Source organism: Pantherophis guttatus, chromosome 9 (genome assembly GCF_059756535.1).
Source record: "Pantherophis guttatus breed Tessera chromosome 9, ASM5975653v1, whole genome shotgun sequence".
Lineage (NCBI taxonomy): Eukaryota > Metazoa > Chordata > Lepidosauria > Squamata > Colubridae > Pantherophis > Pantherophis guttatus.
In genome coordinates, this window is record NC_142071.1 from 30,950,224 (window position 1) to 30,966,819 (window position 16,596).

Sequence of the window (16,596 nt, forward strand, 5' to 3'; positions counted from 1 at the left end):
CTCTTCTTCCTCCCTTTCTAACCTTCTCTCCTACTCTTCTTTCCCCTTCCTTCTTCCTCTCCTTTTCCCTCTCTTCTTTCCTTCTCTCTCCTTCCCTCTCTACTCCCCTCCTTCCCTCTCAACTCCTCTCTCCTTTTCCACTTCTTTGTTGTTTCCATTTTCAGTTCAATCTAAGACCAATCTTTACATTGATGAAGTTAATAATTATCCATTAGGTTGAAGCTCATGGAGCTTTCGTGAGCAGAGACAGTGTACCTCTGCGGTGTACTTCTGGTTGTAGTGTACTTCTACCTGATACTAACAGAAGTACTACTACAGTCCACTTCAGATTATAATAATGGAGCAAAAAAAGAGAGAGGATTTTTGCTTGTGAAGTCAGCTGATGAGCTGGAGTATGTTTGCTTCTAGGTGGCCATTCTTAGGAACATGATGTTGAGTAAAGGGACCTGTAGCTCTGTTTGTGTGTCCCGTTGAAGCTTCATTCTTCTTGGACGTTGCCAGGGCTTCCCTTGATTTCTCAACAATCAACTAGAGGAGATGTCTGAACCTGGGCAAAGAATTGACTGCATTTCCCTATAGACGTAAAGAGTTTGAACGATCTGCAGTTTGAGGTCCCTTGCCCCAAATAAACGAACTGCCCAAGATCTTGTAAGAAATACAGCATGGTGTATTTCTGGATAGTGTTCCCAAGGTCCTTTGCTTTGGCCTTATATGCTGGATCTGCCTGGAGTATCATTTAGATCAGGGGTCTCCAACCTTGGCAACTTTAAGACTTGTGGGCTTCAACTCCCAGCTGCCTGAGGAACTCTGGGAGTTGAAGTCCACAAGTCTTAAAAGTTGCCAAGGTTGAAGACCCCTGATTTAGAGAACCACTAGTTGCCATGGCAAAATTATGCAAACAGGTTGGGTGGAAAGAAGGGGTGAGAAGATGGTGGGGAGGAGATGTTCTTCTTGATGCCTTCTCCTGGAAACTGACTTCCACGTTGCTTCCAGATGCCCCAAAGTTGCAGGGCCCTGTTGCGGTTTATACCTGGGAAGGTAATCCAGCAAACATCACCTGTGAAGTCTTTGCTTATCCCAGCGCTGTCATCTCATGGTTCCGGGATGGGCAGCTGCTGCCCAGCTCCAACTACAGCAACATCCGGATCTACAACACACCAGCTGCCAGTTACCTGGAGGTGAGAGCTGGGAAGGGGGGAGGCTGCATCTGTGTGCACACAGGAAGATGTGCAAAGGATGGCTATGAGGGACAGAGGAACAGCAAGGAAACAAGCCAAAGATGGCACTGCAACTCCATCAGTTTAGGACATTCGTCCCAACTGCCACTTAGCACATGTTTAAATTGCTTTGGACAGTTACTGTGTGTTAGAAGAGTGACACCCGAGGGCAATGAAAGTGCCCTTCCCAGCATTCCAGTTTGGTGTTGTGCAGCTTTACACAAGTTGTGTTTTATCTCCCTCCTTCCAGGATGATAGCTGGTTCACTCTTGTACCTCCTCCTCCATTAATTGAATCAGAATAGAGCTGGAAGGGACCTTGGAGGTCTTCTCGTCCAGCCTCCTGCTCAAGCAGGAGATCCAATACCATTTCAGACAAGTGGCTGTCCTGTCTCTTCTTAAAAGCCTCCAGTGATGAAGCACCCACAACTTCTGGAGGCAACTTCTGTTCCACTGGTTAATTGTCCTCACTGTTAGGAATTGCTTAATTTTGATTATCCCAAAGGTGCTTTTTCAAGAGGCAACTGGACTTTCTGGTTTTTCTTTGAAGACGTTTTGCTTTTTATCCAAGAAGCTTCCTCAGCTCTGAGGTGAAGAAGCTTCTTGGGTGAGAAGCAAAACATCTTCAAAGAAAAACCAGAAAGTCTAGTTGCCTCTGTTAGGATATGGTGTAAGTCTAACAAGTTGTCCAGGCAATATATGTGTTCTATAACTTTAAATGTAATGCTGAGTAATTGTACTGCTGAGTCATTGTAATGACTAATGACTGCTGACTGAATGCTGACTGCAATTATCATAATTGTCCTGTTGAGTCATTGCACTGCTGACTTCACTTATCTTAAGTGGATAATTACTAGTGTAAACTGTATATAAGGAGGAAGCCGAGCTATAGTCATTGTTGGACTTGCTCTCATCATTGCTTGACTTGCTGCTTGACTGGAACTCTTGATTGGAACTGTTACTGTCGTGTGTGAAGACGTGGATGGATCTGCTACCATCGTGATTTGTTACCAGCGTGAATTACTGCTGTTTGTCTGGTAAGAAGATATCTGTAACTTCGGACTGATTTGAATGGCTAAAGACTTGGATTGACTAAAAGACTATGCAATTGTTTTTCACTACAAAGTAAACGCTTTGTTAAACCAGTTTGTATGTATTGTATTCATTGCGCTCAGTACCGTTTCTCTGTGCACTTACTCTGCTGGTTGGTAACACAACAATATCCTTAACAGCCTCTTGAAAAAGCACCTTTGGGACAACCATGACCTGGATGGCTGAGAGTCTCCATAGACATAGGTTTTGATTAGTTGTTTAAGTTAATAGGTGCCTCCACACCTCTTTCCTCAAATTCTATAAATTTGACGTGTGCAAAAATGTATCTTCCTTCCTTCTCTTCTGACTGTGTTCCTAATCATCAGTTCTGGTAGCCTGAGAATAGCCAGGCTGCCCATTGCCTATCTATTTTCCATGCATCATGTGGACTCGGACAGTCCTTCAACTGTCTTCCCTTCTAATTGACGAAATCCAAAATGCTTCCTTGGTTTTTCCTTTCCTAAGAAGCATTCTTCTCCAGCACACCTGGTCAATGTCCATTTTTCAGGTGACGCCATATTCAGAAAATGATTTTGGGAATTACAACTGCACAGCAGCCAACCGGATTGGCCAGGAATCCTCCGAGTTCATCCTTGTGCAAGCAGGTTTGTTTGGACCGGTTTTTCTCTTTCTGTGGAATAAATCAGGGGTTTCCAAACTTGGTGTCAACATTCCAAGTCATGCACCCATTGAAAGCAGAACTTGGAGGCAGGTAGATTCCTCGAAGAATAATTCATTGGATACATCATATTGGCACAACTGGTGAAAACAGACTCTGAAAGTTCCCATGGCTTTCACCTAATTAAAAAGTTCCCATTTCCCCCAAGTCATCAGTCACATTGTCCGATAGAAGTGCTGGCTGGTTGCTTTGGTTACTCTATTCCTCCTCTTCCCAGCCACCAGTTAAAATGACCTTGGTTCCCACAGGAACACTTTTTGTTTCGACTGCCACTCCCAGCTAGCTATTTTCCCCCCTCCCTGTTTTGTGGCAACCCTGGAGCCGCAAAGATGGCCTTAGCCAGGTTCGCTTCATGGGTTGACACTTGGCAACTTTAAGACTTGTGGACTTCAACTCCCAGAATTCCCCAGCCAGCATGCCAACATATTCTGTTCAACCTCCCAGGCTCCCTCAGTGACTGGCTACTTCTGGGATAAAAATCTCAGCCTAGTGTATGCCTGACCTCCTTTTCCGCTTCCCTTCCTCTGCAGATACCCCCTCTGCGCCTTCCATTGAGAAAGTGGAGCCCTACTCCAGCACAGCCCAGATCAGATTTGATGAACCGGAGGCAACCGGGGGTGTCCCCATCCTCTGGTACAAGGCCGAGTGGCGAGCCATGGGGGAGGAAGACTGGCACACCAGAATCTATGATGCCAAGGAAGGTGAGGTGCCAAAACCTGTCCTACATTTATTATTTATTTATTTGTTTGTGTGTGTGTGTGTGTGTGTAAACCATCCATTTTATCTCAAGGTAACTCTGGCGGGGGTGAGGGGGCTTACAATCTTAAAGGATAAAAACTTGGATAAAGTAAAAACAGAAATGTTGTTGTTGGTTGCGAAGTCGTGTCCGACCCATCGCGACCCCATGGACAACGTTCCTCCAGGCCTTCCTGTCCTCCACCATCCTCTGGAGTCCATTGAAGCTCACGCCTACTGCTTCAGTGACTCCATCCAGCCACCTCATTCTCTGCTGCCCCCTTCTTCTTTTGCCCTCCATCGTTCCCAGCATAAGGTCTTCTCCAGTGAGTCCTTCCTTCTCATTAGGTGGCCGAAGTGTTTGAGTTTCCTCTTCAGGATCTGGCCTTCTAAAGAGCAGTCAGGGTTGATCTCCTCTAGGACTGACCGGTTGGATCGCCTTGCAGTCCAAGGGACTCGCAGGAGTCTTCTCCAGCACCAGAGTTCAAAACAGAAATAAGTTGGAACAAAAAGTCAAACACTGCAGCACAATGAAAAGATGGGGTGGGCAGAAGCCGGGTGGAGGTGGGGGGCAACTTTGCAATTTTTCCACTCTGGCTGATAGGAGAGATCTGCTTTAATCCTTTTATTAGTCATATTTACAACTTTTCTCTCCTCCCCCCACAAATGCTCAAGCTAGCCAGTGGGGAAACATGAAAGCAGAACCAAAAATGTGAAAACATTAATTCCTAAATGTCACCGCAATAAAGCAATAGGGAAGAAACAGCAGCGGCTCCAAAAATAACTCCCGAGCTCTGTAAACTTTCTTCTAAGGAGCAGATCATTTCTCCCCCAAAACGAATGCTGACCTTTCATTGGGAAATAAAGCCTAGGTCCACCTACAGAAAATGTCTTCCGTCTAAATCAAAAGTTAGATGGAGTCCTGTGGATTCATGTAAGGGAAGGTTCAATCATCCAGACCAAAAGCATCTCAAAAGGTTAAATCATGGCAACTGGACCCACAATTTATTCAAACGGAGACGTTTCGTTACTCATCCGAGTAGCTTCTTCAGGCAAAATGAAAATTTCGGTAGGCAGACTTTTAACTATACAATTTGGGATGAAGACACTTGGAATGGTGTGGGAGTAGGAATGGATTTCCAGCGGGGAAAAAATTGCAGACCAGATGAACCAGGAGCACCACTCAGGTGTCCCTGAGGACACAGATAAACCACCAAGTGCTTCAACGACCCTCTAAAAGGATGCAAATGACCAGCTGTCTGCAAGGAGTATCAATCCTTCCATTCCCCCACCATTCAGCCAGAGCTGAAGAAGCTTCTTAGATGAGAAGCGAAACGCCTTCAAAAGGAAAAAAACTAGAGAGTCCAGTTGCCTCCTGAAAAAGCACCTTTGGGACAACCATGACCTGGATGGCCGAGAATCTCTACAGACTTATACCCAGAGATGGTTCTGATCCTCTCCTTGTCTGCCGTCTCTCCTGGCACAGCCAACACCGAAGGCATCTTCACGGTCATCGGCTTGAAACCAGAGACCATGTACGCCATCCGACTGACGGCCATCAACGGCAAAGGCACCGGGGAAATCAGCTCCCTCTCCGACTTCAAGACGCAGCCAGTTCGTAAGTAAAGCCCTGCTCCTCCCCTCTTCCCGTGCTTAGCAACCTCAGCCCTTTCTCAGGCCAACTGCCCCTCCTTCACCTCTCACCTGGTCCTCCCCCGGACTCTGTCCAGATCCCCTCCATGTCCCTGAGTTGGAACCTTCTTTTCTGTTTCCTCTTCCAAGAATCTTTTGTCATTGTTGTTGTTCAAATCCTTTTGATGAGCTGTGAGGATTGTGGAGAGCGCACGACCAGCACCTAGGAATGTATTACTATTACACTACTACCATTAGTTTTGTTGGTTTTTGTTTTTTTTAAAAAAATGCCGGTCCTAATATCTTCTGGTTAATTAGTTCAGGTGGAGGTGGGAGATGGGTTGGAGAAGAGAAAACACCATTTCTGGGCAGAGGTGGCTGGTATAAGAGATTAGAAGAGTTTTTTAAAAATCACCAGTTTGGCCTTCAAGCTTTTATTCTCTTGAAAGATGGGCTCGAAGGCTACAGATAGTTCTTGACTTATGACCACAATTGAGCCCAACATTTCTATTGCAAAGCCAGACAGTTACTAAGTGAGTTTTGACCCATCTTTGACCCATTCATAAGTGAATCACTCCAGTTGTTAAGCTAGTAACACAGCTGTTGAGTGAATCTGCCTTCCCCACTGAGTTTGCCGGTCACAAAAGGGGATCATATGACCCCGGGACACCGCAACCGTCATAAATATGAATCAGTTGCCAAGCGCCCGAATTTTGATCAAATGTCCATGGCTGCAACAGTCGTTAAGTGTGAAAAAATGCCCCTTTTTTCAGTGTTATAATTTCGAATGGTCACTTAATGAATGATTGTAGGTCAAGAACTACCTGTAAAGCAGTTTTGAAAACGTACATCCACTTAAGACCTCGTTCGGAGTGGTTTTCAAAACTGGGCTCGCCCATCTCCTTCCTTGTCCCAGCTCCCAGCTCTGCTGGATCCCCCCAAGAGATCCATATAATCTGCTTCAGAATGTAGCCCTGTAGCTTTGGAAGATCAGCTTCAGGTGAGGGAGGATGCGGTCTCTCTCTCCGACGGGGCTTGGAGAGAAAAACTACGGCTGCTCCATCCTGTGTCCATCGATAGATTTAGCAGCTTCTGCAAACTGCCTTAATTGGCTTTTAAAGCCACCTAAGCTTTCGCCGCAGCTGTAGGGCAGTAAATTCAGTACGAGGTTTAAGTACGAGATCTTCATTGTTTTATCCAACCTGAATTTCCCATCAATTTGATTCTGGAAGCGGCTGCTGACCAAGCGATATAGAAGCGTGCGTTAAAAACCCTGGCCTGGCGGAGAAGAGATCGAGTGCAATTCAGAATGTTCAGAGTGACATAAAAATGTCTGCTTTGCAAATAGCATGCATGAATGAGCTGCCTCCCATTCACATTTTATAAGCTGTAAGACCCCCCCCCCAATACACACACACTGTCTAATTCTGGCAGAGCGGCAAGCGGGGGGAGGGGGGTTGGGAAGCCCGAGGGCCCTGCCGGTGTATTTTTTCCAGCCTTTAAGCCAGGGGTGTCCAATCTTGTTAACTGTAAGATCTGTGGATTCAATTCCCAGAATTCCCCAATGTGGCTGGGGAATTAGAATAGAATGATCTGGAAGGGACATTGGAGGTCTTCTAGTCCAGCCCCCTGCTGAAGAAGGAGAACCTATACCATTTCAGATAAGTGGCTGTCCAGTCTCTTCTTAAAAACCTCCAGTGATGGAGCACCCACAACTTCTGGTGGCAAGCTGTTCCACTGGTTAATTGTTTTCACTGTTAGGAAGTTTCTCCTTAGTTCTAAGTTGCTTCTCTCTTTGATTAGTTTCCAACCATTGTTCCTTGTCCTCCTCTCCGGTGCTTTGGAGAATAGCTTGACTCCCTCTTCTTTGGGGCAGCTCCTCAAATACTGAAACACTTCTATCATGTTTTTGTTTTTGTTTTAATTTGATTTATATGCCGCCCTTCTCCGGAGACTCAGAGCGGCTTACAATGCGCTAAGCAATAGCCTTCATCCTTTTGTATATTTATACAAAGTCAGCTTATTGCCCCCACAAACTGGGTCCTCAATTTACCTACCTTAGAAAGGATGGAAGGCTGAGTCAACCTTGAGCCTGGCGAGATTCGAACCTGCAGTATTTGCAGGCAGCTGATCTTAATAACAGGGTGCTTTAGACCACTGTACTACCAAGGCTCATGTTGCCCCTAATTCTTCTTTTCTTTGGACGAGACAAACCCAAATCCTGTAGCCAATTCTGGGAGTTGAAGTCCACACGTCTTAAAGTTGCCAAGGTTGACCATGCCTACTCTAAGCTTAGTCTTCTTCTCTGGAGATGGATGGGCAGTTTGCAGTCCCGTTTAGATACAGTCCCTTCCCTGTATAATTTGTAAGCTCTGGGGAACTCAGGACAAATTGGATTTATCTCTGGGCATCTCAAATCTAAGCCCTCTGAATTTGGAGAGAGACGGATTCATCTATGTAGGGCTGTGTCCCTTTTATCAAATCTGGCTGACCCGCTATCCTCCTTCCCTTCGCCTGGAAATCGTCTCCGCCCCACCCTCTCTGCTTCTGCTACCTCTAGCAAAACCCGGTGGCGGGGGGTGGGGGTGTTGCTGTCCTCCCTTCCCCCCCACTCTGGCATTCCCCATCTCCCCTCCCTCTTCAACCCTCGTAATAATTCATTAAGCAAGGGGCAACCGACTTTGCATTTCCGTCTGCGGCAGCGGCTTTCTTTTTTATTTTGGAAATGCCTCCGGGTCTCGCAGGATGCATTCTTAAACAAATGAAAACGCGAGATCTTGCAGACATAGCTGAGTTTGGAAGGATGCCCACCTGTCAAAAGAAAAAAGGAAGGAAAAAAAAAAGAGAAACTAAAGGAAACGGTGCTGCCTGCATAATTTATTGATACAGGAATAACCTCCACCTTTACGACTCCTGGTCCCTTCCCCCTCCTTAGCTGCCGTTCTCTGATGTGTAACCTGAACCCCCAACTCTTGCTGGCAATGAGTTGAAAGGTGGCCCATTGTGGGGTTGTCGCCTTACCCTTATTTCTCCCTGAAAATCTGGTCCGCCTCCTGAGGAGCTAGTCCTCAGCAGACGGGCGGTCCAGAGCGTTGCCTTGTTTTCAGCACCTTCGTCCACCGTCTCCTCTCTTTTTTTCATCTCTGTTGCCTCTTTTCTCTTTTGGGGGTCTGTCTTTTCTTTACATCCGTCTTCCACCTATAGGGGAAACCGCAGGCCCTCCGCCGCCACGTAAGTGCTGCTTCTCCGTTCCTCCTCCCCCTCCCCGCCCCATGAGTGCCCCGGTTCTAACGTGTCCTGTAGATCCACGTGTGATTTCTCCTAACTTAACTTAATTTCTCTCTTTGGCTTTGCTTCTCTTTCTCCTCCTTGTCCGTAGAGAGAAAGTAGCGGGTAAACCAGTTCTCCTAACAAGACTGACGCTAAAGTAGCTGTCGTGTTCCCCATTAACACCTGGTCAAAGGGGTGGATGCTCTTTGTTTCCCCTCCCTCCAGAGCATGCGTGTTGCCTGTATCTGCATGCGACCCAGTTGGAGTGGAGGTGTCTCTTCTCTCCTCTTCCCTTCCTCTTCTGTTCTCTTCCCTTTCTCTTCTCTTCTCCTCTCCTCTCTTCTCCTCTCCTCTCCTCTCCTCTCCTCTCCTCTCCTCTCCTCTCCTCTCCTCTCCTCTCCTCTCCTCTTCCCTTCCCTTCCCTTTCCTCTTCTCTTCTCTTTTCTTCTCCTCTCCTCTCCTCTCCTCCCCTCCCCTCCCCTCTTCTCCTCTCCTCTCCTCTTCCCTTCCCTTCCCTTCCCTTCCCTTCCCTTCCCTTCCCTCCTTCTCTTCCCTTCCCTTCCCTTCCCCTCCCCCCTCTCCTCTCCTCTCCTCTTCCCTTCCCTTCTCCTCTCCTCTCCTCCTCTCTTCTCCTCTTCCCTTCCCTTCCCTCCTTCTTCCCTTCCCTTCCCTCCTTCTTCTCTTCTCTTCCCTTCCCTCCTTCTTCCCTTCCCTTCCCTTCCCTTCCCTTCCCTTCCCTTCCCTTCTCTTCTCTTCTCTTCTCTTCTCTTCTCTTCTCCTTCCTTCCCTTCCCTTCCCCTCCCCTCTGTTCCTCCTTCTCTTCTCTCCCCTCCTCTCCCCTCTTTCTCTTCCCTCTCTCCTCTCCTCTGCTCTGTTCTGCTCTCCTCTGCTCTTCTTCCTCCATGGCAGGGGCATGCATTATTGACATCCCCCAAACTATCTCAGGCAAGGTTGCTAGATTCTGCCAAACCCTATTTTGTGACCCCAAAAAATTGTTCAAGACAGATGCAAGGAAGAGCAATAGCAGAAATAGCTTAGACAAGGACAGAGGGGAAAATATAAGAAGGCAGATCTTTTCAAGAAAGATCTATAGCAATACCAATAGCCCTTAGACTTATATACTGCTGCACAGTGCTTTTACAGCCCTCTCTAAGCAGTTCACAGAGTCAGCCACTCACCCCCAACAATTTTGGGTCCTCATTTTACCGACATTGAAAGGATGGAAGGCTGAATCAACTTGAAGCCTGGTGAGATTCGAACTGCCAAATTACAGGCAACCAGCAGTCAGCAGAAGTAGCCTGCAGTACTGCACTCTAACCACTGCACCACCACAGCTCTTCTATAAGTAGAAAGCAGGGGGGGAAACTTCACAAGAAGATTACTAAATCTGTCCGTAATTTGAATTTAGTTTACAGTTCGAAAACCATTCAGGGAAAACCAGCAGGGAGCATAACACAGTATCTTTGACTTCCCTTTCGATGAAAAATATGTATGCAAGAGCGTTCTGGCGGATGAGACCAAAAGTGTGGGAGATTGCCAGTTGACGTGATCGCCGGGCAGGAGGCCAAAAGAGGGCAATAGCCCTTCGCTCTGGATGGTTTCTGACATGTAACATGCTGCTACTACAGGACAGAGAGATCTGATTTAGCTAGTGTACGTAAGAGCAATGCCTATACTTGTGGAAGTCCACTTTATGCAGTTTGGGTAATACAAGAGAACGCAGCTGGATGCAATGAAGATCCCCTTCAGTGGGACATCTAGAAGGAAAACATGGTTGCCAGAGCCATGTCTGCAGGAACCTGGTGTCAGGTTTCGATGTCGTCTCAATTAAAATTGCCTTTCCAAACAAACAGTCTTTGATGAAATCTTTCATTTATGAAGCACGACAATCTGTCCCCGATTATGTCGAAGCCAACACTGACTTCCTGACCCCAAACCTTCCCTTTCCGTTCCCCAATTCTCTGCGTCTCATTGGCCACCTTTCAAATCACTCTCCCCATATCTACTACTTTAGCTCCCAGGAATGTCCCCCCTCCCAACCCATCTCCTAGGGGATATTATCTTCAGGGAAAATAAGTAGATGAAAAGTCAAGCGTCCTCTTGCCAGCTGCCCCCTCTTCTCCTCCTTATGTCAGCACTGGAATGAATGTAGTTTGAAGTGCTGACACCTGGCCCTAAAAAGCCATCCTGTGGCCTAGGTGGAGACTTGCTTTCAAGTCTCCACCCAGAAGAAATCTAATAAACTTGAAGTGTCACCAGAACTGCCATAAACGGAACCTTGCATTTCTTGGGCGAGGGGTTTACCCTGAGATCAGCCCTTTGGAGAAGGGTGTTTATCTCACAATGCTCACTCCCTGCAAATCTACCTATTGATTTATTGATGGCATTTAGAAATCACCCATCTCCCTCAGGGTTGCAACTCTTCAGCTTCAGAATAAAAGTCCCTTCCTCTTTCCTTAAAAAAAATATTTTTTTAAAAAAATATGCTGTCAAATAATCAGGGCCAGATGGAATCCGTGAAGCAATATATTTCATTAGGTTACTGATTGCAGTTTGAGAGAGAGAGAGGAAGAGAGGTTAGCAAAGGAATGAAGTTGCCGTGAAGGATTCCTCGGCTTCCTTGTGATTGAGCTGTTAACCTTTTGAATGTAATTGCCAGGATGTTATTACCTAAATTTTTTCAGGGGAATTAAACAGGATAGAGAGAGGGAGAGAGACAGAGAAGTAATGAGAGACGAATTTCATCAATGGAAGGCGCCCGAAATAGAAATCCCGGTTTTAATGTCATGATGAGCTATTCTGCTTCTTCGGGATTAAATAAAAAGATTGAGAAAGGAAGACACAGAACAGCCTGAATGGCTCCTAAATTCTATCTCGGATACATATATCTATATATATATATATATATATTAAAAAAGAAAACTTCCAGAAGCTTTTGAGTGGTGTAACTTTACAAATGAAAGTGCGCTTCCTCGATGCTTGTTTCCAAGATTTTTGGAAGAAAATCTTGTTCAAGAAAGAAACGGAAACCAGTGAAGCAGATTTTCATCGTTCTCTCATTTTATAGACAGGTGGACAGTAAGGCTGAGACGCCAAGAAGTATCTGAATTCAGGTGAGTTCAGGGGAATTCAGGGTTAGGGTTAAGGTGAGGTGAATTCAGGTGAATTCAGGTGAGCTGAGGTGAATTCAGATGAATTCTGATTAGGTTAGGTGAATTCAGTGAATTCATGGTTAAGGTGAGGTGAATTGAGGTGAGTTCAGGGGAATTTAGGTGAATTCAGGTGAGCTGAGGTGAATTCAGGTGGATTCTGATTAGGTTAGGTGAATTCAGGTGAATTCAGGGTTAAGGTGAGGTGAATTCAGGTGAATTCAGATGAACTGAGGTGAATTCAGATGAGCTGAGGTGAATTCAGGTGAATTCAGGTGAATTCTGATTAAGTTAGGTGAATTCAGGTGAGTTCAGATGAGTTCAGGTGAATTCAGGGTTAGGGTTAAGGTGAGAGGTGAATTCAGGTGAGTTCAGGTGAATTCAGGTAGGATGAATTCAGGTGAATTCAGGGTTAGGGTTAAGATGAGGTGAGGTGAATTCAGGTGAGCTCAGGTGAATTCGGATTAGGTGAGGTGAATTCAGGTGAGTTCAGGTGAAACTGGAGTCAGGAGCCTGGCCTGCAGGTGTCTCTCTGTTGACCACTATCTCCAGATACCCACACAATTGTTTCTCTTGGGTTTCCTCCACTCTCTGACTGGCCAGGGTGAAACTAGGGTTATCCACTGGGAACATGGAAAGCAACACATATTCCCTCCTTCCTTTTTGACAAGAATCTCTTTCACATTGTTTTTTTTGAAGTTTTTGCTGAGAAATATGTTTACCTTATGAGGAGGAGGCCATTGATGATGGTCTGCTTCAGAGCACAATTTTCTCGCTTTTTTTCTGAAGAACAATTGCAGTTGTGTTGGTTCTTCTGAGCCTTGTCTTCTACTTGGGACCTCTCTCTTCCCAATTCTAGCGACTGGGATATTCCTTTCTCCACTGTGGACAGCCAGATGTCTGTTTTCTCTCTGATTTCTGCCTCTGCCCATGGTTCAGATCCAGTGGCATTCTTCCCTCCTGCCATTTTTCTTCAGATATTGTAGTTACTTACTACATTTCTATCACTCCCTCCCTGGAGGGAGTTTGGGGCCCTCCCTCCCTTTTTTCCTCCCTTCTTTCCTTCCTTCCTCCCTCCCTCCCTCCCTCCCTTCCTTCCTCACCTACCTACTGACCTACCTACCTCTTGTCCTCTCTCCCTCCTTCCTCCTTCCTTCCTTCCTTGCCTACCTACCAACCTCCCTGCCTCCCTCTTGTCCTCCCTCCCTCCCTTCCTTCCTCACCTACCTACTGACCTACCTACCTCTTGTCCTCTCTCCCTCCTTCCTCCTTCCTTCCTTCCTTGCCTACCTACCGACCTCCCTGCCTCCCTCTTGTCCTCCCTCCCTCCCTTCCTTCCTCACCTACCTACTGACCTACCTACCTCTTGTCCTCCCTCCCTCCCTCCTTCCCTCCCTCCTTCCTCCTTCCTCACCTACCTATCGACCAACTTCCCTCCCTCTTGTCCTCCCTCCCTCTTTACCTTCCTTCCTTCTTTCCTTCCTTCCTTCCTTTCTTCCTTCTTTCCTTCCTTCCCTCCCTCCCTTCCTATTTTTCCTCCCTCTTCCTTATTTCCCTCTCCCCCTCCTTCTCTCTTTTTTTCCTTCTCTTTCTCTCCCTTCTTTCCTTCTTTCTTTCCTCCCTCCCTCCGACTAGTCCTTATATTTCCCCCATAATCTTGGCAAGTGGGTGACCTTGGCAAGAAGCCACATGAACTCGGCTTTCTCCCGACTTGATGTCCTTCACAGGGACTGAGGTAAGATTCCCATTATCCCCACCTGCCCTCAGCTCACGCAGCACCACTGGGGGGACCCCAGCTTGAGAAAAGCTGTTGTAACCTTGACGTTCTTTACACGGTAAACCCAGAGGGCAAAGCCTCTCCTCTTTTATGCTCATCCTCCTCATTAGGTCTTGTCTCCCTTTCTCCTCTCTGCCTTTTATTTTCCTTCATAATTTATCTTCACAGCAGGCTTCACCTTTATGTGTCTTTATCTATCCTTCGTGTTGCCATAGCAACCCAGCATCCCATCAAAACTGAAAATACCGAACCAGATTGAGAGGAGGAGGATGGCTTCTTCCCCTTTTCTCCCTCCCTCCCTCCATCCCTCCCTCCTCCCACAGCTCTTCTCTTGCCCCTTTGCCATTCCCCCCATTTCCAGGGTCCCGTTCGGTCACGGGGTCTCTCAGCAGATGTGGACCAGATGTGTGTGAATTAAGAAAGGAGGAGCCTTTCTTCTCCTCCAGCCCTCCCCCCCCCAGGTTCCCTGTGGGAGGATTTGTTTTGAACACAGGCATTAATATGGATGCGGTTTGGATTTTTATCTATGTTGTAGAGAGCCTTTATTCTCTTCACACTTCCTTTCATGCTCCCTTTCGGAGTAGCTTATTGATCTTTGCAAACGGCAGAGATGAATTCAATTATATTAGTCCTCGTTCCAACATTGAGCAGGATGAATCTGAAGGGGCTCCAAGAAAACATGAAAAGGCCCTAAGTCCTTGGAAGGGTTTTTTTTTTTTTTTTTTTTTTGCAAGTAGCCCCCCCAAAGCATCCAGTCCTTAAACTTAAACTGTGCTTTGGGTGTTGGACTACCTGGGAACGTCTGTGGATGGAGAATGAAGTGGAGCTTCAATGAAAATGGAATGGCTTTGTAGTGGCAAGGGGGGGGCATGGCATCCTGGCTGTTAGGATAGGTTTGTCCCCATTCTCCCCAAAGCGAGAATTCACTATTTCTATTTCACTTCTTTCTTTCTTTCTTTCTTTCTTTCTTTCTTTCTTTCTTTCTTTCTTTCTTTCTTTCTTTCTTTCTTTCTTCCTTCCTTCCTTCCTTCCTTCCTTCCTTCCTTCCTTCCTTCTTCCCTTCCCTTCTCTTCCTTTCCCTTCCCTTCTCTTCCCTCCCTTCCCTTCCCTTCCCTTCCTTCCTTCCTTCCTTCCTTCCTTCCTTCCTTCTCTCTCTCTCTCTCTCTTTCTTCCTTCCTTCCTTCCTTCCTTCCTTCCTTCCTTCTTCCCTTCCCTTCCCTTCCCTTCCCTTCCCTTCCCTTCCCTCCCTTCCCTTCCCTTCCCTTCCCTTCCCTTCCCTTCCTTCCTTCCTTCCTTCCTTCCTTCCCTCTCTCTCTCTCTCTCTCTCTCTCTCTCTCTCTCTCTTTCTTTCTTTCTTTCTTTCTTCTCTCTCTTACACAAACACACACAGAGAGAGAGAGATTATTTCCTAAAGAAGAAGAAAAGAGTGAAGGTTAATGTAGGCAGAGAACACCAAGCCTCTCTGAAAAGACAGAGCTTTTTGACAGAGAAGTTTACGAATGGATTTGGGGTTTTAGATTTTTTTCCCCCCCTTTCCTTTCCATGGAGCTGCTGAAAGGAATGGCTTTGAGTGACAGGAGTTTCATTTAAAAATGGCCTCCTCTTTCTTCCTCCTACATCACCATTTATTTCGGTGCCCGCAAGCTGTGAATTTGAATGGGGACAAAAGCTTTCACGACGATGAGCAGATATTAATGGAGAAAGGGGGCTGGATAGTCCGCAGGCTGCGGAGGAACAGTGGGAATGCTCAAGACTTGGATGTCAACCTCTTGAGTGTCCAGCTGTCTTACTTTATTACTCTTGGACCTGGAGTTGTTTGGTAAGGGCCCTTCGGTCTCCTGACGCCTCCAATTCTACTTTAAAGACAACAGGGTTGATCTGGGCTGCTTTGACTGTCCGTGGATTTTGAAGATCTGTGTTGCAAAGGGATCTTCGCTTGTTTGTGAATCTATAAGATTTGCCGTCCTGGCCGACCTTTGCTCATAGCAAGAGTCCAGTTCTCCTTCCTTGCTGGCCACTCACCCATGTTTTGTCCCGAGCAGGCAATCCTTCTTCCTCATTTAAAAATAAATAAATAAATGATGTTCAATTGCCGGCAAAATATCCTCGGATTGTGCTAAGTTAGGAGACTCCAATTGCAAGCTCTCCCTTCCAGCTCACACGGTGACACTGGAGTTTCCCCCTTCCCCCTTCTGAAGAGGGCAGACACCCCACCCTTTTGTAACTGAGTCTTTTGGGGGATTTTTTTGACCTCTTCTAAACAGGCTGGCCGTAAATCTGAAACTCTCAGAATTTGCAGACCCAGGACGTGTGAAAGCCCTGGGCACCCGGAGGCTGGCTTAGGAAACAAGGGTACAGAGGCATCATCGCTGGGCTGCATGGTTTCCTATGGTGCCAGCAATGGACCGGGAGGTTTTAATTCTACTTGTGTTGCAGAGGGAAGGAATGAGTTCCTCTCTTGTACTTTCTCCATTATTCTGACTATGTTGTGACCCTCAGGCAGCCAAATGAGAAAAGGAGGAGAAGGCGTGGGAGTCAGAGTCAGCATCAAGGCAACCAGGGAGCTCCAAGGGGGAGAGAGAGAGAGGTGGAGCCTGGGCTGTCCATCAGCCCTCAGATGGAGAGTCAACAGCCTCCAGGTCTGGAGATGGCTGATGAGGAGGAGGAAGAACAGCTGGGTCCAGTGCCTGATGCACAGATGCTCAGAAGGCAGAGGAGAGGAGAGCAGTGGAAATCTATGGGCCGGTCCTCAGGATGGAAGAGCTACTGCTGCTAGCGAAGCCCCACCCTAAGCTCTGGGGATAAAAGGCAGAGGGCGGAGATGAATAAATATGGCAGACAACTACAGTTAGTTAACTACAGAGGGTTTGTCGTGTTTGATAGCCGGGTCAGAACAGACTATAGTTAGATAAGGAAAGGTTTAGGAGAGCTGTAGTGCAACTAACCAAAGAGCCCCAGGATGAAGGACTAAAAAGACGTTTCATGTTAAAGTCCTGGATATTGTTTCCAAGTACTTGCCTTTAAATGGTTTGAATTATGTTGGGGG

At 46.7% G+C, this 16,596-nt stretch overlaps 1 protein-coding gene and 1 long non-coding RNA gene across 7 annotated transcripts in view; both read left to right on the forward strand.

The window, feature by feature from the left end:
- The window catches only part of NCAM1 (neural cell adhesion molecule 1), a 192,155-nt gene that overhangs the window by 141,351 nt on the left and 34,208 nt on the right, over nt 1-16,596 (forward strand). For all 6 annotated transcript variants that reach the window (XM_034425251.3, XM_034425254.3, XM_034425255.3 and 3 more), the window contains 4 exons: nt 994-1,178; nt 2,817-2,913; nt 3,518-3,688; nt 5,209-5,340. In XM_034425251.3, coding sequence (XP_034281142.2) covers nt 994-1,178; nt 2,817-2,913; nt 3,518-3,688; nt 5,209-5,340 — 585 coding nt within the window. The remainder of the gene's footprint in view (nt 1-993; nt 1,179-2,816; nt 2,914-3,517; nt 3,689-5,208; nt 5,341-16,596) is intronic.
- LOC148112513 (uncharacterized) lies at nt 11,661-12,267 on the forward strand. Its single transcript, XR_015729415.1, has 3 exons — nt 11,661-11,737; nt 11,877-11,906; nt 12,242-12,267. It is a non-coding gene; the product is annotated as an uncharacterized LOC148112513 (long non-coding RNA).